The 21,893-nt window shown below is 55.8% G+C and overlaps 8 protein-coding genes across 8 annotated transcripts; 3 read left to right on the top strand and 5 right to left on the bottom strand.

Annotated features, from left to right (window-relative positions):
* Positions 1 to 467: 467 nt before the first annotated feature.
* Positions 468 to 1,374, bottom strand: PG986_008529 (uncharacterized protein; the record flags this gene model as incomplete). The annotated part of the gene is made up of 3 exons (XM_066844751.1): positions 468 to 746; positions 820 to 938; positions 1,011 to 1,374. 3 exons carry the CDS (start codon positions 1,372 to 1,374, stop codon positions 468 to 470), a joined length of 762 nt encoding a protein of 253 aa, XP_066700863.1.
* A 371-nt stretch (positions 1,375 to 1,745) lies between these two features.
* PG986_008530 (uncharacterized protein) lies at positions 1,746 to 4,100 on the top strand (the record flags this gene model as incomplete). The annotated part of the gene is made up of 6 exons (XM_066844752.1): positions 1,746 to 1,890; positions 1,951 to 2,094; positions 2,153 to 2,403; positions 2,519 to 2,604; positions 2,661 to 3,555; positions 3,615 to 4,100. The coding sequence occupies 6 exons, from the start codon at positions 1,746 to 1,748 to the stop codon at positions 4,098 to 4,100; spliced, it is 2,007 nt and encodes a 668-aa protein (XP_066700864.1).
* Positions 4,101 to 4,289: 189 nt separating this feature from the next.
* Positions 4,290 to 5,619, bottom strand: PG986_008531 (Di-copper centre-containing protein; the record flags this gene model as incomplete). The annotated part of the gene is made up of 4 exons (XM_066844753.1): positions 4,290 to 4,516; positions 4,578 to 4,734; positions 4,781 to 4,955; positions 5,174 to 5,619. The coding sequence occupies 4 exons, from the start codon at positions 5,617 to 5,619 to the stop codon at positions 4,290 to 4,292; spliced, it is 1,005 nt and encodes a 334-aa protein (XP_066700865.1).
* A 459-nt stretch (positions 5,620 to 6,078) lies between these two features.
* PG986_008532 (uncharacterized protein) lies at positions 6,079 to 7,508 on the top strand (the record flags this gene model as incomplete). Its single annotated transcript, XM_066844754.1, has 4 exons — positions 6,079 to 6,215; positions 6,273 to 6,704; positions 6,766 to 7,178; positions 7,264 to 7,508. The coding sequence occupies 4 exons, from the start codon at positions 6,079 to 6,081 to the stop codon at positions 7,506 to 7,508; spliced, it is 1,227 nt and encodes a 408-aa protein (XP_066700866.1).
* Positions 7,509 to 7,960: 452 nt separating this feature from the next.
* PG986_008533 (uncharacterized protein) lies at positions 7,961 to 9,144 on the bottom strand (the record flags this gene model as incomplete). Its single annotated transcript, XM_066844755.1, has 5 exons — positions 7,961 to 8,275; positions 8,366 to 8,396; positions 8,454 to 8,550; positions 8,616 to 8,801; positions 8,892 to 9,144. The coding sequence occupies 5 exons, from the start codon at positions 9,142 to 9,144 to the stop codon at positions 7,961 to 7,963; spliced, it is 882 nt and encodes a 293-aa protein (XP_066700867.1).
* A 1,625-nt stretch (positions 9,145 to 10,769) lies between these two features.
* On the bottom strand, positions 10,770 to 11,460 carry PG986_008534 (uncharacterized protein; the record flags this gene model as incomplete). The annotated part of the gene is made up of 2 exons (XM_066844756.1): positions 10,770 to 11,315; positions 11,395 to 11,460. 2 exons carry the CDS (start codon positions 11,458 to 11,460, stop codon positions 10,770 to 10,772), a joined length of 612 nt encoding a protein of 203 aa, XP_066700868.1.
* Positions 11,461 to 12,856: 1,396 nt separating this feature from the next.
* Positions 12,857 to 14,968, bottom strand: PG986_008535 (uncharacterized protein; the record flags this gene model as incomplete). The annotated part of the gene is made up of 2 exons (XM_066844757.1): positions 12,857 to 13,912; positions 13,970 to 14,968. 2 exons carry the CDS (start codon positions 14,966 to 14,968, stop codon positions 12,857 to 12,859), a joined length of 2,055 nt encoding a protein of 684 aa, XP_066700869.1.
* A 1,428-nt stretch (positions 14,969 to 16,396) lies between these two features.
* PG986_008536 (uncharacterized protein) lies at positions 16,397 to 20,995 on the top strand (the record flags this gene model as incomplete). The annotated part of the gene is made up of 8 exons (XM_066844758.1): positions 16,397 to 16,606; positions 16,683 to 17,220; positions 17,275 to 17,483; positions 17,539 to 17,821; positions 17,929 to 18,162; positions 18,222 to 18,401; positions 18,476 to 20,823; positions 20,888 to 20,995. 8 exons carry the CDS (start codon positions 16,397 to 16,399, stop codon positions 20,993 to 20,995), a joined length of 4,110 nt encoding a protein of 1,369 aa, XP_066700870.1.
* Between the last annotated feature and the right edge of the window lie 898 nt (positions 20,996 to 21,893).

Raw genomic sequence — 21,893 nt, forward strand, 5'->3', positions numbered from 1 at the left:
AGACCCAAAACGATGGTTCAGTTAAAAACGTTAAACGACCACATGAGCCATGCGACCAAGCCTGCCAAACCGGTCCAGATCCAGACTAACTTGGCTCGTTGAATCTGACCTACAGGGCTGATGATAATGAACCAGTTATGGAATGGGTTGGACGATGCGCATGCTGGAAATGGGATAGATTGAGGCTCTATCCCCTTCCACCAACCGCGGCTGCTCAAGAACTGCGAGATTCCGGATGCTATACTGCTTTGAGATCGTCTCGAGGGTCATGGAGGCGATATTCAGAGCGCGTAGAGTTGTTGTATCAATGACAATGTCTACAAGAGCGAGACAACTACGCACTTGTCAGTTGACCAAGGTCTACTATAGGATGGTTTTCGTTGTCTGATGTGTATACCTATCTTCCTGGCTAGCCAGTCCTTCCGACCCCGGTGACTCCCACGGGGCATCACAGCTCAGTCCAACGTTCACATTGAATGGTTAATCTTCCCATGAATCTCCTTCTTGTCCGTCGACCGGTACCGCTCCGCAAAAGTGAACAACGCGCCGTAGTCCTTGCAGGTATGCTGGTACCCCCAGCCCGTGCTCCCGATGTTGTCGGGCGGCGCATGCAGCCACTCGAGGGTGGTGTCGCCCGCGCACATGATGGCCTGCCGCAGGTAGTCCCAGCAGTGCGCCAGATGGCCGGCGTTGACCTCGTCCAGGTTGCCGGCCCGGGCGGAGAAGTAGCCGGCTCTGGTCATGTACTGGCGAGTGCTTTTGGTTAGCTACGTCTCATTTCCACTTGTTTCATTTCAGCATGGCTGTATGAAGACTCACGAGACAATGGAGCTGATGAAACACGGATATCATGGCCTGCTGCTTAGGCAGCGACTGGTCCATGCCGTGCATGTATGGGAGCGCGGTGTCATTATCCACGTCAATCCAACCTTTGCCCTCTGTAGCACGCGCATCCAGCGTTAGCTACGTCACAAAAGCCGAGTCAGACAGGCCGTGAGGGCACCACTTACTCGGAATGAGCTTAGTCCACTGCCCCTCGGACTCTTTGCTCGGCTCATCCCCAAAGACGGACTGATAAATAAACAGCTTCTTGGTGTACCGCTCCGGCGGCATCCACGACGGTGGTTGGGCATCGGCCTGCCCTTTGCGGACCACGAAGACGGCCAACGCCGTGATAAAGGCCAGGTTGAGCGCGGCCAGGAAACCGATGGTGACGAGAATACGAAGAGGCAGCCGTCGCCGCTTGGCCTGTCTCGGCCCGGCGGTCTGGCTGTCTTCGCCGTCGAGGAGCTGTTCCTTCTCCTCTACGTCGTCGGAGGTGGATGATGACTGGGACATTGATCTTCGTAGCGAAATGTCGCCGTAACTTTCCATGCCGTCGACAATTTAGGACAAGATGATGATGGTCTAGCAGAATTAGACTGAGGACTGTTGACATTAATTGGGAAATATGAGGTCCAGTCCCTTATCCGGCAGATGGTATTATGTGCCGTGTCTTGCTGTGTGCATGCACACAATTTGGCGCTGGCGCGAGGGCGGGCAGATCTGCAAACGCTGATCAGGGGCGGGACAATGAAGCGTCCCCCGCCAATCCTACCTCTTCCACCCATAACTGCGCTTAAGCCAGCAAACGACCCTATGACGTAGAATTCATGGTATGCTGTATGTCATGGCTGTCAGATATTGGCTGGACCAGATGCATTGCTAGATTTGGATGATTGATTCTCGTGTGCGGCCTCATCACGATGAAGATATCGTTTGCTATCGTAGCCTTTGCGGCAACTGGTGTGGCGGCACTGGATGAGAACAATGTCAAATGGTCTAATTCGTCACTCAAGTCTTCCTGTGGGAGAGTCTCGGCGTCGTATTGGCAGTGGAAAAAGTCGGGTGGTATGTACTGTCCGGTCCATTCCTCGTATCATGCGCAATCAGCTTAGTAATCCATTGTAGGCAAGGGCAATTTTGGCCATATACCTGGTGCAGAGGCATTGGAATGCCTTCAGTCTATGCCATTGTATACGGAATCAGCTCTAGACTTTCTGGATGCTTATGATGGATACCTCCAGTTTCAATCCACGACGAAGAAATTAAGAAGTACGTCGCTGCATAAACTCACCAACTACGAGATGATATCCTGATATTGCATACCCAGAACCGCCTCCAAGTTATCCATCTCTCCCAACCGATCTAGACGGCGGCCTCCAGAAACTCAGACACCGTGTCTCCTCAGGACACTACTCAAACCAATTCGACTTTGATCGAGACTTGAGCCTTCTCCTGACGCGCGCCAACGATGGCCATCTCCTAGCTGGCCTCTGTTCTCAAGAGGTCTTCGCCTTCACCCACGATACTCCTCTTATGTCGGTTTCCCCAGATGGAATCGAGCTACCTCGGCTGTATACGGTTTGTCAGTGACCCTTTGAGTTTGTTATGTAATGATTACCTCGGTATTAGCTGACTTCGGCCGCGACAAGCCGATGCTAGAATGCTCTCCGACCACCCAAGCAGTGTCTCCCAGGTCGTAGAGATCAATGGGGTTGATGCGGTCTACTACTTAGAGTCCGAGATCGCGTTGTACATAGGATATCAAGATCCCGACGCTCGGTAGTTAGCCCCTTTGCCCAGTTTCGCCATTTTCTCCGTGCTCAATGATCAAATAGATACAACCGCCTGTTTCCCTCTCCGACAGGAAACTTCTCCAAGCACTTCGACAGCGGGGCCTGGACGAGCAGGTTTGGACTATGGCCGGGGAAGCCCTCCTACGTCGTGAGATTTGCCAACGGGACGGAGCTGCTGGTGGAGGTGCTGGCCATGTGGTCCGAAACCAACGGAGACATGACCTACGGGAACGGCCGCGAGCTGTTCGACGTGGCTTGCCGGAAACGCGCGGATCCGGTGCTCCATAGCTTCCCCGGCGAGTTTATCACGCAGCCCGATTGGGACGTCCCGCCCAGCGGCGAACCCGCCTTCCCTCGTCCGGACTTTAAGGACGGCGGTGGCCACTTTCGAGGATACACGTCTGCCGGTCCCGCTATGCCGGACGTCGCTGTGCTGCATCTGCCTACGTTTCCCTCAGCAGGCGGCGCACGAGAAGTTGCCGAGACGGTCAGCCGGTTTCTGACGCAGGTGGTCCATCTGGGCAAGAGAGGACTAGTCTTGGACCTGTCTGGCAACGAGGGCGGTGATATAGTTCCGGCCTTCAACCTGTTCAAAACGCTGTTTCCGAATGGGAATATCTACTCCGCCACTCGCTTTCGCTCGACCGAGCTCCTGGGACTCATGACCAGGGTCTTCTCCGCGGCCTGGGCGGATGGACCGGACGTCCTGGACCCGCCGCTCGTTTACAGCCAGGCAGTTCGACCCAATACCGCAGAGCCGTTTGGCTCATTAAAGGATTTCTACCTCGATCCCAAGGTGAAAGGAGACGGCATGTCCAGCTTATACGCCCATTTCGACTTTGATCGTGCCTCCACGGTTCGAGATCCGATAAGGGGCTTTGGCGGTATACCCCATAATCCAAAGAGACAGCTCTTTGAAGCCAAGGACATTGCGGTCGTAAGCCAAACGGACTCGCGAGATCTGGAAGGAAATCCACTAACCCCAAGCTTCTACAGATGACCGACGGCCGCTGCGCCTCGACCTGCGCCATCCTCGTCGATCTCCTCCACCAGCAGGGCGTCCGCACCCTCGCCTTCGGGGGACGCCCGCGGCCCGGGCCCATGCAGGCCGTCGGCGGCGTGCGGGGCGGGCAGCGCTGGTCCCTAAAAGCGATCGAGAAGCACGTGCAGACGGCGCTCCGGCTAGCCCCCGACGTGCTGCCTCCCGCGGACGTGCAGAGGCTGGCCGCCCTGGCGCCGCCCTTGCGCGCGGAGTTCCCGCTGCAGTTCGACCGGTACGGGCAGAGCGGCGTCAATTTTCGGGATGCGTACGGGCCCGAAGACGACGAGACGCCGTTGCAGTTCGTATACGAGGCGGCGGACTGCCGGCGGTTCTTCACAGTGGAGAATGCGATGGAGCCGGCGAGTATGTGGGTGGATGCGGCGCGGGCCATGTTTGGGGAGGAAGGGGATTTGTGTGTTTCTGGGTCGCGGAGGGCGTAGGTTAGAGGATTAGGAAAGAACGATTATCTAGTTATTTTATGCTTAGTAGTTGCTTGATGTTTTGAAAGTGTGAACCTTTCATCCTGGCAAATATTGACGATGCGTCGCCACTACGTATAACCTATAAACTATCACTGATCTAGGGAACGGGCCTGTCTAGGACTGGTGAGTGATGATTCTTTTCAAATCTTAATAGCGGTAACACAAATGCCCATTCTGCGTATCCATGACCTGAGAGACGTGGATGTCGTCAACAAAACCCCCGTAGTGGAGCATGTCCTCTACCGTAGCATTCTCCCTTGTCGAGTTGAACATGTGTTTCCCTTGATACTGCATCTGCCTCACCTCCGGATCTTCCTGCTGCCACCGCCACCACAGGTGATCCATCTGCGCATGATGGACGTAGAATATGGGATCTTATTTTCCCTCGTCAGCTCATACCATCTAGGGGAAGTGGAGAGACAAGACAGTACGTACCGTTAGCCGCCGTCAGCGCCCGGAAATCCCCGCTGACCAAGTAGTGCAGCGAGTTGTGCAGGCGGTACTCGAGCTCGTGCGCAAAGTCGGAGTACGTCCGCATCCGCATGATCTTGCCGATCGACTCCGGGCGGAAGCTGCGGCGCAGGTCCTGGCCCTGGGGCCCGCGCGCGCGGAACCCCCCGCGAGAGGCAGTGCGTCACGTAGGTGTGGTTGTACTTGATGGGCCGCAGTTCCGAGAAGGGGCCGTCCGTTACGCAGCGGCCCTCGCCGACGGTGACGGGGCCGCTGCGGTTGCCGTCGCCGCCGAAGCCCGTCTCAGGGCTCCAGATGGAGGAGGCGGCGAGGTCGGCCCAGTCGGCGGTCCAGTCCCAGTAACTAGGAAAAGAATTAGTCCCCAATTGGGCTTTCCGAGATGGTAGAGGACTTGCGGTATTTGTCCTTCGAATCCACAGTGTTCATGTAGCGCCTTTTCCCAAATGGACAAGGTATGTCGATGCCATGGTAGAAATGAAGAAGAGCGATGAGCTGGAGGAGACGGTATCAGCCAAGAAATTAATTTGATGCTAATGATGTTGGAGAAAGAATACTTACACCAGGATCCTATCCCTCCATGAAGCTCGGCAAAGTCATCGTAGATGGTGCCGTTTCTGTCCCATACCGAAGGCACCCTGCTCAGGCAGTTGACGGCGCTGATGAACCCCGTCCTCTCCTCCAAGGTCAACGAGCGCCACTCTCGCCGGACTCCGGGGTTGACGCAGCGTTTGGGCTGGTCTCCGGATGGCCAGGCCAAAATCGTCAAGGCGGACAGGACGAGGCCTAGGAACATGGAAAAGATGAAACATGCCCATAGGAACAGCCCCCAGATACGCTGAACATGATCTCCGAAGCTGTCATGTTGTTGCAGGAGTCTGGATGTCCAACGGCTGACTACGCTGGAGGAGTATGGGCCACCACCATGAGCGTTGGCTTCAGGCTCCGCGACGGCGTGATAGCCGTGCTGTGTATTATCCCAGAATCTGACTTTTTTCGACTTGGGCATTGCGATATCTGGATGGGAAACCGTCACGAACTCTTAGATACGAGTCCCGCGGCGTCTTGTCCACTGTATGCCCCATGTAGATGAGATGACATTGAATGGCACAGCGTAGCTTTCATTGAGCGTTTGACTTGTGGACCAATCAGAGCCTTGCAGACTATGACGACGGCATTGGATTGTGGCTCTCCCGTGGGCGGCCAAGCGCGCAATGCCCATTGGATGGAGAGGTGGCGCCAAACAACAGGCCCAGCAGCGCCAACGTGCTTTCGCCAGCAACGGAGCCCTCTCGTCGAGGCAATGTCGTCAGACCCGCGCAGCGGGCTCGGTACGGTGTAGAATGTGTGTCCAACTCCTATTTTCACCATACAGCACCCGCACCCAGATAGATTGCACCATTGCCGACATCATTGATCACGCCTATTCGGCAGTCTTCACACCTGTGCTGAATGACCCCAGACCAATATGGCTTCACTTTTGAGTTCCTGGACACAGGGGAAGTTCCGGGCGTTTCCGCAATCCCTGAGGAGCCAGAGGCCGAAGTACGCACGTCTTTACAATGACGATGACGCTACTGACCTGGGCCAACTTCCCATGAGAACGTAGGTTGTCACTGTGTAGCAACTGTATTGGATGACTGACCAATATGCAACTATCAGGCCCGCTCAACGAAGAACATGGCTGCAGCGCCTGTGTGCGACCATATTCTTAATCGTCATCATCGCCGTCTTCTTCGCGACCTACTATGTGTTCCAGCCCGGAGATGATCGCAAGGCCAGCAATTCGGCAGCTGTGCATCACCACCACCACTCGCACTCGTCCGAAGGATGCCGCCAACTACACGTCCGCCGCGAGTGGCGGACCATCGACGTCGAGGAGAAGCGGTCCTACATCATGGCGGTCAAGTGCCTGATGGCCCACCCCTCCCAGTTCATGGCGGGTACGTCCTACTACGATGACTTCATCTATGCGCACTCCAAGACGGGCGTGTACTCGCACTACGCTGCCGCCTTTCTCCCGTGGCATCGGATGTACGTTCACCTGTTTGAGAAGGCGCTAAGGGAGATGTGCAGCTATGCAGGACCATTCGTGTAAGTGATCATCAGCTCCATCCCTGAAAAGGACAGGACAATTGACCTCGAAGGTGTAAAGCTACTGGGATTGGACCCTTGACTCCGCCAACCTCTCCCTCTCCCCAGTCTGGGACCCCGTCACCGGCTTCGGCGGCAACGGCAAGGCCATCCCCTTGTCGCGCGACGACGACGGAGACGTCAGGTACTGCGTCAAGGACGGCCCCTTCGCCGACACCACGCGCCCCTGGAAGGCCCTGAGCTCCGGCCACACCCACGACGTCACCATGGAGCCGCACTGCCTGAGCCGCCGCTTCACGGAGCCCGGCGACGAGCTGCTGCCGACGGTGCACCGGCTCATCTCGCCCGAGCGCGTCGAGAAGACGCTGAGCCAGCCCGACTACGCGGCGTTCTTCGCCGACTTTGAGGAGGGGCCGCACAACGCGATTCCGCAATTCATCAAGGGGGACTTTTTGACGTTTACGGCACCGAATGGTAAGACAGTCTCCATTTATCCCCTTACCCGTTTCTGTATTGTTGGAAGGGAACTAGCGCCAAGGAGACTGATGGTAATGTCTAGATCCCGTGTTCTGGCTACACCATACCCAAGTCGATCGGCTGTGGGCGCTGTGGCAGCAGCGGAACCCAGGAAAGAGATTGAAGGAGTACGGCGGCCCCAGCTCGGACTTTCGTCATCACCATGACGAGGAGGACCGCGGGTCCTTCATGACGGACGTTTTGCCGATGGCGGGTTTGGCCGACGATGATCCCATGGTGGAGGATGTCATGGACACGGCGGGTGGGCTTTTGTGTTATCGTTATTAACGCGACTAGATTGGAGAATCGTTTGATGCTTGAGGCCATCCTGAGACATTTTGTGTTCATTTAGTTGTTAGTTACGTATAAATGTACATGACGGTAATTGACATCTTTGGAGCTTGCCTTCCTACACCCCTGGCAACTAAAGAATTCCCAAAGATAATCTGAGTCACTTGGGTCCGCGGCAAAAGCATACCTTCCAATAATTGTAATAGTGAACATATGTTTTCACCTAGTGCACTATCTTTGGATCGGTCACGGTCTAGTAAGTTTGAAACATAATATCTTATCCAGGTCTGGGCAAGTACTCAGTAGGTCATAGATAGAGCAAATTCATTCATATCCAATTCGGTGATTCCTCGTTAAGTCATATCCACTAAGCACACCGGATATGATGAAATCATAGTCTACATCACTCTCTACCACACAAGCAAGTTGCCCCTATCCCAGCTCTGGCCTCATTCAAGACCATTAAGCTTCTTCCACTCCTCCGGATCGACGGAGCCCGGCTCCGGCTGCACGGCCTGACTACCGTTGAACCGCTCCGAGACCCAGTCGCGGATCTTCTTGAAGTTGCGGCAGGTGTGCGGCCGGTCCGAGTTGATGTAGTTGTTCTCGATGCCGGTGAAGTAGACGGACGGGATCGGCGTCAGGTCGCCGGCGCACAGGATCACCTGCCGGAGGTGGTTGATGCAGTGGTCGATGTGCTTGACGCCATGGATCTCGTTGTCGGGCGGGTAGACGTCGGGGCGGAAGCCTTTGCGGATATGGTCCTGTAGGCAGGTGGAGTGTGTCAGCTTGGTCTGGGGATGGATCATACAGGGAAGGGAAGAGAGAGAGGGAGATGGGCCTCGACTTCTTACGAGACAATGGATGGTATGCATGACTTCGAGACTGTGTGAATGTGAGCAGATGTTTTCCTAGTGCGGTTATCAGGCCTTTACTACTTACGCGGCAACGTAGCCTCCCTGCTTGGGAGCATGGTACTTCTGATAGTCCGGCCCCCAAGCTTCTCGAGCTTCGTGCTCCTCGAGTAGGAAGAATCGCCCTGCAGCATCAGTCAGCGCGGGGTATTCCCCCAAACCGTCGGTCCAGGGGGGCTTTCTGACTCACCCCAATGGTACATGGCCCAGTTCCGGTCCATCTCCTTGCGATCCTCCTCCAAGGTCGGATCACCAGTGTACTTGAGCCTCGGAATGCCATCGTCTGGCGGCGGTACGTATTCAAACCCGTCGTCGAGGAAGGCCGGGCTGCCTTCAAACCACTGCGACTCGACTTCAATCGTGCGTTTGGCCGGGCCTGGCAGTGAACGTATTAGCATCGGCTCAAATCACCATGCCTAGACTGGCCAATGGAGATCGGTGTAGTCATGAATGAGAATGTACTTACCTAGCTCGTTTGGAAAACCCCTGCCAAACGACCCACTGTTCCGGATCCGGATCACCTCGACGCCGAGCCACGCCGTAGTCCCGGCAAAGAAGGTGGACGTGGCCAGTGCAGCGATGAGTAGCCAGCGAGATCTGTTTCGCGGGGCCGGCCAAGGTGCACGCCAGAACTGGCCTTGCAGCGGCTCCTCGGCCGATCCGGTCTCGGACGACGAATCGTCGGTGTAGGGTTTGTATCCTTCTTTCGCGGCAGACATTATTCAAAGTAGTGCTATGTGATTCTGGGATGAAGGAGGATGGGAAACAGTGAAGCTTCAAGATACAAAGAGACTATAGCCAATATTGCTTACAAGATATCGGTGGGGTACGGTGACCCTTTGTGTTGGGGGCGACTAGGGTGCCCACCCGTGACCATGGTATTGGCGCCAGAATTTGGCGCCGGCGGAACGCATCGCAATTGGTACGCCCTCTGAGCTTCTCTGGGCCAGCCGGAAGTCCCACAAGTGTCTCTTTGAGTGAAAGAACGAATGTTTGCAACTTCCAAGTTCCCGAGGCAAGTTTGACCAAGATTCGTTCGGACGACAAGAGAGAAACGAGACGAGCAACGAACGCCCGAGCCCCCCGTAACAGCATTGCATGATTTCCAGGATGAGGTGGCTCATTCTATCGTGCCTCTGGTTGCATCTCTGGTCGCCAGTGGCCATGAGCCTGCCTGAAGACCACTTCAAGGCCGTGAGTTGATATCCATTACTTGCAACGCAGAGACCAAGTACCAACTCGTGCACTCTAGGGCATTGTGCCTACGTCCGTCAGAGACAGTGCAGTAGGTATCCACGATGCCGACTCAACGCTTCCCCTTGGCTAACTTGGACAGTGTAAGACATTCTCCATTTCTATGATCAGACGTATGAAACATACATCAGACGGCGTAGTTGACGTTTTATACATTCCCAGAGTAAGCAGCGTGTGTCTCTCTCACAAGCAATTCATGCCTTAACACTAAGACGCAGCAACAACGATGACCTACATGAGTTTGATAAGTAGTTTGGCGAGGGTGCGACTCGGTGGATCTCGGAGGTTTGATGGAATACTGGATAGCAAATAGCTCTATTTCAGTGGTCTTGTGCGGAGGGTGTTGGGACAGAGCATTTTAACAGTAGACGATAAGTTGATTCAATGTAGAACCGAGGTTGTGAGGTTTCGACGATACTATTTCATGTGCAATATATCCTGAATGGGCTTGTTGACAACCCTGGGCCCTTTCGTTTGCTCCTCACATATTGCCCTGCCTTTTGGCGATATGTCTGGTCCAGCAAGTGCCTGCCATGCGGACAAATCGCTGTGACACACTCGGCATAGTCTATCTCAGAGACCGAGTGAGAGCGAACACCCATGGTCCATATGTAAGCTGTCATCATCACAAACCAGAATGACCTGTTTGCTACTGTGGCAAAAGACATTACCATAACCCTTTACGGACACAGGGGTGAGCCGCAGTGGCGTTTGGTTTCATTATCGTGTCACGAATGGATCTCATTGTAGACAGTGACTCCTGTATGCGATGGACGACCCGGTTAAATATTCAATCCTGTCTAATGAGCGTAGCTGAGGCTCGTCGTGCGTCCTACCTCGTCGTGGTCAAGCAAGTAATCAGATAAACACTCATAAGAATCTGCACGAGTCAAGCAGATAGTACTCCTGTCCCAACCCCCCCACCCTTCGTCCATGCCTGTCCTCCTCCCACTCCCCGTCATAAACGAACGTGACTCGTGAATCATTGCGGACCCGCTCCCCACCGGCCGCAAGAGCCCATCCCGGATGGTGACGCTCTTGGGATAGGGGAATGGTCGCAGTCCTAAGCGCTCTGGCTGGCAGAGGAGACTTAGTCGTGGCGCTTGTCGATGGGGATGACGTAGTCCTCGACCGAGGCCGGGGCCTCGCGCTTGTCGATGGGAATAACGTAGTCCTCAACAGAAGCCGGCGCCTCACGCTTCTTGTCGATCGGGATCACGTAGTCCTCCACGCTGGCGGGGGCCTCGCGCTTGTCGATGGGGATAACGTAGTCCTCCACTGAAGCAGGAGCTTCCCGCTTGTCGATGGGGATGACGTAGTCCTCCACTGAAGCCGGGGCTTCCCGCTTGTTGTGTCGCTTCTTGTCGATGGGGATGACGTAGTCTTCAACACTGGCGGGAGCCTCGCGCTTGTCAATGGGGATGACGTAGTCCTCGACCGAGGCGGGAGCTTCGCGCTTCTTGTCGATGGGAATCACGTAGTCCTCAACCGAAGCCGGAGCCTCGCGCTTGTCGATGGGGATCACGTAGTCTTCGACGCTGGCGGGAGCCTCCCGCTTGTTGTGGCGCTTCTTGTCGATGGGGATGACGTAGTCCTCGACGGAGGCAGGGGCCTCGCGGGCAGCGACGGCCTTGGGCTGTTGTTCGGTCTTTGTTTAGTACGGCTGCCAGCTATGCATATTGGAAGGGCCAGGGCTGTTGTACGAGTTCACGTACCGCAGAAGCTGGGGCAGCCCAGGCACCGGCAGCGAGGGAGGAGACGACGACGGCGGAGAACTTCATGTTGATGACTTTGCTGGCGGGCGGCGTTGGACTGAAGCAGGAAGGGGGCTTTTGGATAAGCTGAAGTAGTGTTGTTGTTAGTAGGCGGTGCTGTGTAATGTTTGGTGCGATGGCTGATGATTTCTCCAGATGATTGGGGTGAGATTCCCCCCTTTCTTTATGCAAGTCCGTTTGCCATCCGGTAAGGATAGGGCATGCTCGTCCAGCGCCGATCCGACGGAGTCCCTTCGTCTAAGCGCCTCCGAGATCCAGACAGGTTGGCGCAAGCAAAGGGTCTGGCGCCGTGTTGGCAGATGTTGCCATGTTCGGGAAGAGACGTTGGGCATTGCGTGATGGAGGCCAGGACGGAATACGAAGAGGGCTGGCGACGCACTGCGGCATTGCCATGCACCGGGGAAAAGCAATAGTTGTGTATGAGGGCGTTCTGATGGTCCAGGACATGCTACGATTCATATGACACGATGACTCTGTTTCTCGTTGCAGGTGTTGCTGTGATAGCCTACTACACTATCACCGGCTACAATGGTTGTAATGATTACTACGGTTCTATTGAGTCTAGTGCTAGCTGCTCATTAACGAGTGTCATCCATTCTATCTCATGTCTCAAACTAGTATACGAGCACATACCGTGGTATAGTGCTGCGATAGCCATGGTATCGACAACGGTGATAGCGTCCGTATCCCCCTTCCTACGCCCCTGGAATCCATCAGCACGTTCATCGTTAGTACGTCGTCGTCGTCGTTGGTGGCGGCGGCGGCGGCGGTGGTACGTGCACAGGGTGAACTACGAAAAGGGGCACTTAGCTTTGGCGCCCGTTGGCGCCACGGCCCTTGATTTGATCGGCAAGGATGCGGGTCCATGCGGGCACGGCAGAGGCAGTGGTGGGTGTGCATACGGCGTGTGCATATAAGACGCCATTCCGTTACATCACCGACCGGCAGTCAGTAGGTCAGCACCTTGCTGACCATGCATGTCTGAAATTACACCGCATCCAGCACACAAGAGCACACTAAATTAGTCAAGCCTGCTTGATGCGACACGTCAAATTTGGTTAGTCCAACCAGTTCCGTCCCTTTCTACACATCCACTTCCGCTGCCGCGGGATCTCCCGCTCCACCACACGGCAAAACAAAATACACGACACACAGACTACGGCAGACTACGGCATTAGGCCGTGACGTGATGGCTCTTGAATGGTCAAACACCCCCTGCGTCACTAGTCACAGCACGTCTTTCGCTCTTCCGCGTAAGCGACTTGCCTGGTGCGTTAAGAGCCAAGAGTTATTCGATAATTAGATGCAGGATCGGGTCGCATCACATCTCAGTAGATGTGCTGACGAGACTCCAAAGGGGTATGATCTTTGGTGATTACAGCAGATATGTGGATTGTAGTGGCTAGCTGAACAAATGACAAAACCCACACCTCTGAAAGACATCGCGCCAATCGCACGACGGGGCTCCGTCCGAGGTCTGCTGATCAATTTCCAGCCAGCACTTCTCCACCACAGTCCTGCATTCCGAGACGGTCCTGGTTGCCCAGGTCGTCATGGTGGTGTTCTGCGACAGGTCCGCGACTAAGTCCCGGAAAAAAACCCGCTGTGCCCCCGTGGCGAGGCTCGCCGTAGTACACAGCGGCCACGCGAGCGGCCATTCCCTGATTCCTCCCGCCGCGGGTGGTAGTAATTGTAATAGAAGGCCCAGGAAGGCCTTCCAGGAGTCGATGGCGCGGTCGATGCTGTGGCCGATCTCGGAGATACCGGGTTTCGGACCCGAAACGACGATATGTAAGTAGGTAGTGGCTGCATGCGCGAAGATGCTAGTGTGGATGTGGGAGGGCACGTGATTGGTCGAGGCCGAGCAAGTGGAAGCAGAAGATGCACGGCGGCCTGATGTTTGGTTGCTGGGCTTCACGGCGGGCGATCCAGGATCAGCCAGGGTAAGCCGTTGTATGCCACCGGCGATGGCGGCCTCGATCTTGTCGGCGCGGCCCGCGAGTGCGCGGATGCTCAGTGCACCGCGTGTCTCTTGGTCTTTGCGCCAAGCCTCTAGTTGGGTGATGTCCGAGATCGCTTTGAGAACCCACGGCTCACAGCCTGTAGTCTCCTGTAGTAGGGCCATGAGCTCCGGGTCAGAGAGCCATGTTCGGTATGTTTCGTGGGCGGCCGGTACCGTCTTCTGGATAGAGCAGACCAAGAGGTCGTTCCAGACCACGAGGCACTGGGAGACGGCAATGGCCTTGCGCTCCATGGCAGACCCAAACGACAACCTTTCGGGTTTCCTGTCCCCAGTCGTCGTGGACGACAGGATGCTGGAAAGTGGCGAGAGCGGTCTTTGGATGGCGGAAGTTACTGGTGGATCCGGCCGCGCCATTTCAATGCGTTCACCGCTGAGCATGGCCGACTTGGCTGAGGCCATGTATGATTGGCAGTTTTGGGCGTTGCCGGCAAGTGCCTAGACAAGTATTAGCCATTGCTGGAGATTGGTGGTGCAAGATATCAGAAGTCTTACCTCCAATCGCGACAGCTGAACGGCACATAGTAGATCCTCGCCGGGGAAGGAACATATGCCGCAGTGGTTGAGCACGGAGAATAGTCGAGCGGCCTGCGCCCTGTACTCCTGGTAGTCATGGTAGAACCCCGTTTGGAGGGTGTCGTCCTGCGAAGAGGTATGGTGCTGTTGGTAGGCACTTATCGCCAAAGATGCATTGTAGAAAGCCGGAGAACGTGTGAGGACAAAGAGAAGCCAGCCTCTGGACGAACTGGAGGTCCTCTGGCGAGTAGGGATATTTGAAGAGGAGCAGAAGTGGGAGATGTAATGCATGATCAGGTCCATCTCTTTGTCCACGCGACCTTGGCTCTCGGTCGTGGTGATGGACAACGGTAGATCATGGAGCGACGACCCAGCATCAGACGATAGTCGCTCAGACTGGGTGTAAACGTTTGATTCGGAAGAGCCGCTGGTGCTTACTTCCCAGGGTGGCCATGGATCGCCCGCCGACATGGCATTATGATTATGAGCAGGATTGTCTGCGAAGAGGACAGGCTGGGCTTCCAAGTCATTATTGTCCCCAATGTTTGCGGTGGGCGAAGAGAAAAAGGTGAAATCATTGGAAAAGGACGAGACCATCTCTGGAGACCAGTCCATATTGAACAAAATCTCCTCGGGGCCTGCCGGTTGGCCGGCAGGGGGTGGTGAGCTACCAGTCCCCGGAGGTTCAGGACCGACGGCGGCACCGCGAGTTTCGGTCCTCCTACTACTTGAGCTCGAAGGGCGGTCAGGAGGAACGACAGTGTCGCGGACTTCGTTTCCTCTGGCCTCGAGCTGTAACCTCATGGCCTCCTGGCGTTCCTTCTCGCCCTTGTCTTTCCAGTCGGGCTTCCGGCCGTAGCCGTGACAGAATATCTGACGGGCTTCGCATGTGCCACAAGGAGGACCGCCCTCGCTGCACTTTTTGCGTCGTAAGCGGCATGTCCAACAGCCGCTTTTGGTGCGCTGAGTCGGAGCCATCCGCACTGACTGAAAGCGTGGGTATATGGAAAGAGCAAGGAATGGGGGACCGCGGCGCCGCGGGTCGCCAACGCTTCAGAGAGGTCGACAGATCGTAGAAAGAGAATGGCAACGGAGCGAGTCTCTCGCGTCCATTCACCAGGGGGGACAGGAACTACCAGCGACGAAAGCTCGCGCCTAATCTCACGACTGAACGCCCTATATACTGTATATCCGCAATACATCGTCGATGAGCCCGCAGCCAAAGGGCCTTGTGGGAGGGCTTGCACCATCCTAGTCGATGTAGACCGGAGCCAGCGAAGGACGCTTCTGCGCTATACGTATGCACCTGCAGTCCTACGGAAGCCCTCGGAACCGAACGGATTGCACCCGATTGAGACACGGGGCAGGAATCTGCGCGCGTAAACCACCGTGATTCGGTCTCTGGCACGGTAAACTTTGGATCGTCGCCCAAGACTGCTGGATCGAGAAGGATCATCGCCGGGGCGTGATGCGACACAGCGCCCGGCTGCCGCATGCTGACGTTGGTCGACGCTGGTCCAGGGAGACCGGAGTAGGAGGTGTGGTAAGAGGGTAAGCAGGGATGGCAGCTTGACCTAGGTAAGCAGAGAGAGACGCCAATAGTGCACTGCTTAAGGTTACTCGCTTTGCGTGTCGCGGCCAAGCCAAGAAGGGCCAAGCCTCGGCAGGATCGACGACGGCGTAACGGCTATCGGCCACCTCCCTCCCTCCAGCGCTCGCCTGGCGGTTTGTGGGGAAGCGTCAGCTTGGGGGGACTTGACCTCATGTTTGGGCAGACGGACGGGACGGTTGGTGTGTCCTGTTTGGCTTGTTTCTTGAGCTGCAGCTGCAGCTAGGGACTGGAAGGAAGGAAGAGCCAGGCTCGGCCTTTGGCTGGTACCCCTCATTTCTTAAGTCCGCGCGCCAGGAATGTGTCGGCGCGGGATGATGCAGGAGGCGCTGGATCGGCGGCAGTCAGGCAGCCAGCCTGTTGCCAGTCAGCGGGGAAGGCCCACACGGGAAGAAAAAGTAAAGAAACAGCCCTGTAGTTTAGGGGCATGGACGCTATTGCTGCTGTAAGTACCGTACCTAACGCGCTCTACGCGCTTCCTCGTCTCACTGGGCGAGCAAACCGGTGTGTCCAAAGCAGGGCCTTTCCAATTGCTCAAAGACCAGCACAAGCAGAACTCAGCACGCGTCTTGCAGGCCTCCAAACAAAACATGGCCCAAGACAATTGGATTCATTGCCCATGCCGTCTGGCCACTTGAGCTGTGGCAGCTCCATGAATTGTCCACAGCAGCTCCACGACATCAACTCGTCGGCATTTCGGTTGGCATTGAACCATCTACGATCGGGTGCATGGCCATTCCGAGCCGCCTCCATTCAAACTCTTACACATATACACACTCACACAAGCACACACGACCATGGCTTCTTGTGGGTGGGAAGCTGAACAGCAATTCGGTCCGGCCGTTGCGCCCTGCCGCAGGTCGCCCGACTTTACTCTGCTCTTCGAGGAGTCCATTCTCCGGCTGCTGCCCTCGTGTCTTTTCATCGTCGCCGCAGCCGTTTGGTCCCTTCCCTTGCTCCGCCAAGCAGCGAGGCCGGGCTTCAGCGTATTGAGCTGCAGCAAGCTCGTAAGTGACCACCATCCACTCCACCCTGCCATGGACAAGCTTTGTTTGCTGCTCTGCTAAGACTGGATGTTTCAAGGCTGTGGCGACCATCTTTTGTTTACTAGAACTGGCCATCCTCGTATGGACCTCCCTCAATAGGGAACGCCACACACGTGCAACCATTCCCGCCGCAGCCGTGGACTTCGTCGCCGCTCTGGGGCTAGTCCTTCTCGCCTTGTTGGAGCACACACGGTCGCAGCGGTCGTCCTTATTGATTGGTCTCTATCTAAGCCTGACCCTACTCCTTAGGGCAGCCTGTGCCAGGACGCTGTGGTTCCTCTATGGCGGCGGCTTTCTCGCATCCACCAGCATCGCCGCCATCGTCGTCCAGTTGCTGCTGCTTGCCACTGACAGCTATAATCGATTGGCACGTGGGCCTTCGTCCAAGCCCCCTCGTTCGTCACCCGAAGAGTCCAGCAGCTTCCTCGGCCGCAGTCTCATGTCCTGGATCTTGCCCTTGCTCCTCCGCGGATATAGGAGAAGCCTGGACTTATCTAATATCGGCGCCATCGATGCGTCGTTGTCGGCGTCCGCCTTGACGAGCAGGTTTCCGAGGTTCATATCAGGCCACAAAGGTAAACCTTTACTATGTTTTCTTTTGGGGACCCTTGGCTGATCACTTGACATAGATGCCAGAGTTTTCCTGGTCTCGTCCTTCCGTGCCGTAGGATGGTACAGCTTCTCCCCAGTCATTCCACGACTGTGCCTCTCAGGGTTTACTTTCGCCCAACCGTTCTTGACATCTGCTGTCATTGATTATCTCAATGACTTATCGGCTCCAGACTTCCCCGGGCGCGGCCTGGTTGGCTCTGCCGCCCTCATCTATACGGGCATGGCTGTGCGTATTCCTCTTGATGGCCTCTACTGAAACCCCTGCTGAATACTACGTCCAGGTATCTACGGCCTGGTACTGGAACACTTCGTACAAGGTCTCTGTGATGATACGGGGAGGTATCCTCGACTCCATCTCCCAGAAGCTTTTGACGCTCTCCATGTCGGAGAAGGGGGCCGAGGCGAAGGCCCTGACGTTGATGGTATCGGACGTGCAGAGAGTCGTCGCGGCATTGGCCTACGTACATGAGCTCTGGATCTCGCCGGTCGAGACGGCGATCGGGACGTGGCTGCTGTGGCGGCAGTTGGGCCCCTCCAGTTTGACTGTCTTGGCGGTAGCACTCGGTAAGGACGTCTTTCACTGTGTCTTCACCTGTCCTGTGACAACTATTCCCACGAAGTCTTTCCGGTATCCATACGTGCCCACGTGGCTGATATTTACGGCCCCACAGTATCGACTACGGCATCCATCGTCGTTGGCAAACACATTGCTACTCAGCAAGGCAACTGGCTGGCGGCGACAGAGAAGAGAATGGCCGCTACGAAGAGGATGTTGAGCTCGATGAAGGCAATCAAAATGCTGGGGTCGAATCGTTCCGTCCATGCCACCATTGAGAAGCTCCGGTTGTTGGAGTTCGCTGCTTCCAAGATCTTCCGCAGGCTGATTGTCGGAAGCCTAATAGCCTGTGAGTACCTCATCAATGCCGCCACCGACACCAAGATGTGGATACTAACACCCCCTAAGCGTATTCCACCGTGACGCTCGCCCCCGTCGTGGTGTTTGGTGCATACATTGGCACCACGCTTCAAGATAACGCCTTCGACGCCGCCAGAATGTTCTCGTCGCTCGTTCTCATCACCCTCATCTCTGCCCCGCTCATCCGCCTCCTGCAGATCATTCCGTCGTTCGGCTCAGCATTCGCATGTGCGGGACGGCTGGCGGAGTTCTTCCGAAAGGAGGCAAAGCGGGACCCACGCTTTTACAACACCACACTTCAGGCGGCTCTCCATCAGGGTCCTCGGAATTTGAAAAGGTAGGAAAAGACACATTGATCGACATTGTTGACGGTTCATTCGGCTGGGAGCGCGATGCGAGTCCAATGCTTACCGCGATCAATCTGAATGTCCGTCGCGGTCAGCATGTCGTCATCAAAGGGGCAGTTGGCTCCGGAAAGTCTCTATTGCTACAATCACTCTTAGGAGAGTCGGCAAACTGTAGCGGAGAGATCAACGTGCGGGGCACCGTCGGCTATTGCAGCCAAAACCCATGGCTTGAGAACCTGAGCGCGAGCGACGGCATCTTCAGCCGCGTCCCCGACGACTTGGCCGGGGATACCCAATTACAACGGGTCATCATTGATGCTTGCGCGCTCGAGTCCTTCATGAACACTCAAACTTCCGGCAGCACCATCGGCAGTGGTGGGGCGAAGCTCAGCGGCGGAGAGAGGCAGCGACTCTCCATAGCCCGTGCAATTGCCACCCGCCCCTCGATCCTGCTTCTGGACGACGTCTTCAGTGCGATCGACCAGCGCACAAAGGAGTACATGACGGCACGTTTGTTCGGACCCGATGGAATCGCCCGCCAGTGGGGAATCACTGTTCTGCAGACCACCCATGATGACTTCGTCGCTCAGCTGGCCGACGATGCCTTTATCATCAACCCATCCGGGCACCTCGAGCCGTACGAACCACCACCTCGCGTGGCGACGGGAGCCGATGTTACCACCTTGTCCCCTCCGGAGTCTCAGGAGACGCCGGCCAAGAAGACGGCTGAAAGTGAGCAAGCTCCAACCAAGATGATGAACGACCGACAAGTCTACCGAGCGTACTTCCGCTCCATTGGCCACCATCACATGTTGTTGTTCTTCATCGGGGGCATAGCCTTTGCGTTCTGCCTCAGGTTTCCCGACGTCTGGGCCATGTGGTGGACCAACGCGAGCACAGGGACATCTCCAGACTCGAAGAGTGTCGGATACTGGATCGGCATCTACGCCCTCCTCAACATCCTTCCGCTGATCGTGGTCGCGCTGTGGGTCATGCAGTTGATGCTCTTCATCGTGCCCCGCTCCGGCGTGCAGCTCCACGAGAAGCTGCTGCGGACCGTCCTGAACGCCAAGTTCGCCTTCCTCAGCGCCGTCGACACGGGCAGCCTCGTCAACCGGTTCAACCAGGACCTCATGTTCGTGGACTCGAAGCTGCCCATCGACCTGCTCAACACGGCGGCGACGCTCTTCACGTGCACGGCGCAGGTGATCCTGATTGTCGTGTCGGCCGTGTACCTGCTGGCGTCGATCCCCGTGCTGGCGCTGGTACTGGTGCTCACGCAGCACTTCTACCTCCGCACGTCGAAGCAGCTGCGCGTGCTGGACCTCGAGTCCAAGGCGACTCTGCAGTCGAAGCTGTCCGAGACGCTCTCGGGCCTGCCCACGATCCGCGCCCACGGGTGGCAGGACTCGGCCCATCGGGACTTCCAGGCCAAGATTGATGACAGCCAGAGGCCGGTGTACCTCCTCTACATGGTGCAGACGTGGCTGCGGTTCGTCATGAACATGCTGGTAGCCGGCCTGTCGGTCCTGGTCATTGGCGTTGCCGTCGCGCTGCGACAGTCCAACGTCACGAGCGCGGCGGGGATCGGCGTCGCCGTGCTCAACATCGCGAGCCTCGGCGAGAGCTTGACTAACTTGCTGACGGCCTGGACGTCGCTCGAGACGTCGCTGGCGTGCATTGCGCGGATCGAGGGGTTCGAGCAGAGCACCCCGCTCGAGAAGGAACCGAAGGATCCAACTACTCCTCCGGACCTGGAATGGCCCTCTGCCGGACGCATTACGTTGAACCATGTCCACGCGACATACCACGTTCCGTCCGACGAGAAGGAAACCGTCTGGGCTCTTGAGGATATCTGCCTCGACATCAGGCCGGGCGAGAGAGTCGCCATCTGCGGCCAGACGGGCTCGGGCAAATCCTCGCTGCTGCTCTCGCTCTTGTCGCTCATCGACACGCCCCGGGGCACCATCACCATTGACGGCGTCGACGTGGCCAACGTAAGCCTCGAGCGGCTACGATCGGGCTTCTTGGTCATCTCCCAAGACGTCCTGCTGCGCGGGCTGTCTGTGCGCGAGACCCTCGACCCGGACGGGAATGTGAAGGGGGACGAGCAGGTCGTCGCCGTGCTCGAGGAGTGCGGGGTCTGGAAGCCGGTCGAGGCGTCGGGCGGGCTCGCGGCGACGCTGGACCAGGTCACGCTGTCGGCGGGGGAGATGCAATTGCTGGCGCTGGCGCGGATTGTACTGGAGGCAGGGGCGAGGAAGGGAGGGATTGTGTTGTTTGATGAGGCCATGAGCAGGTACGTTTTTTCTTTTCTTTCACTTACTATTCCATCCGAGGTCACCTACTAATATGGATGTGTGACAGTATCGACGTCGCCACGGAGAAGCGGATTACCGACCTCGTGGGCAAGACGCTGCAGGGGCGGACGGTGATTTCGATCCTGCATCGGCTCGAGGCGGCGCTCGAGTATGATCGGATTGTAGTGTTAGACCGGGGGCGGGTGGTGCATGATGGGAGGCCGGAGGAGGTGAGGGAGGTGGCGGAGCTGTTTGCTAGTTATAGGAACGTAGAGTAGATTGTAGCATAATTAGTGGTGAGAATGGTCAAATGTAGAAGCTGATAATGAATATGATATTTATGGCAACTCGGGTGCAGTTGCAACTACTCTTCACTCGTAAAAGAGAGCTGTAAGTGTTAGTAAGTCGATACACCCCCTACGCTCACACCCCCTAACGGCTATCGGCGAAAAATAAAAACACCATAAGCAATAATATAATAGATTAGTCTATAGAAAAACAACGAAAAATAGTAAAAATATAGAAATAACGTTATTCTATTTTAATTAAACTAAAGGCCTTACTTTTCGTATTAAAACTTAATTCCAGTGTTTCCTATAATAATGCCGGCGGAGTTACACGCGCCGGCGTATACGAGCTACCTATATCCTTTTTTTTATTTCCTTTACCTTTATTATTAATATATATTTCCGGTTAGGGTCGAGGATAAGCCTCTTCTTTTTTTTCCTCTTTTTTTTTAAAAAAATTAGCTTTTAACTAAGCCTTTTCGTGTTAAAGCTAGCCGACTTAGCCGTTTAAAAAGTCTAGGCTCTTTTAAAGTTTTTAAAATAACACCCTCCGTATTACGCCATCGAATCGCATATTATTATTTTTTAATTTCTCGGCTAAATCTTTAATCTGCCGGGAGCTAGTTAGAGTAGCTAACGAAAGTGCCGTATATTCGGCCTCCGGATCCGGTGTTGGCTTCTCAACCGGTCCTGCCGTCTACGAGGCTTCGAATTTTCGGAGCCGAGAGTTCAGGGGCTTGTTAATGTTACGAGGAAAGATGCCAGTTGTTTTTTATTCGCCGGCGA

The sequence above is a fragment of the Apiospora aurea genome (assembly GCF_038362705.1).
Source record: "Apiospora aurea strain CBS 24483 chromosome Unknown utg000005l_segment0_segment0, whole genome shotgun sequence".
Classification (NCBI taxonomy): domain Eukaryota; kingdom Fungi; phylum Ascomycota; class Sordariomycetes; order Amphisphaeriales; family Apiosporaceae; genus Apiospora; species Apiospora aurea.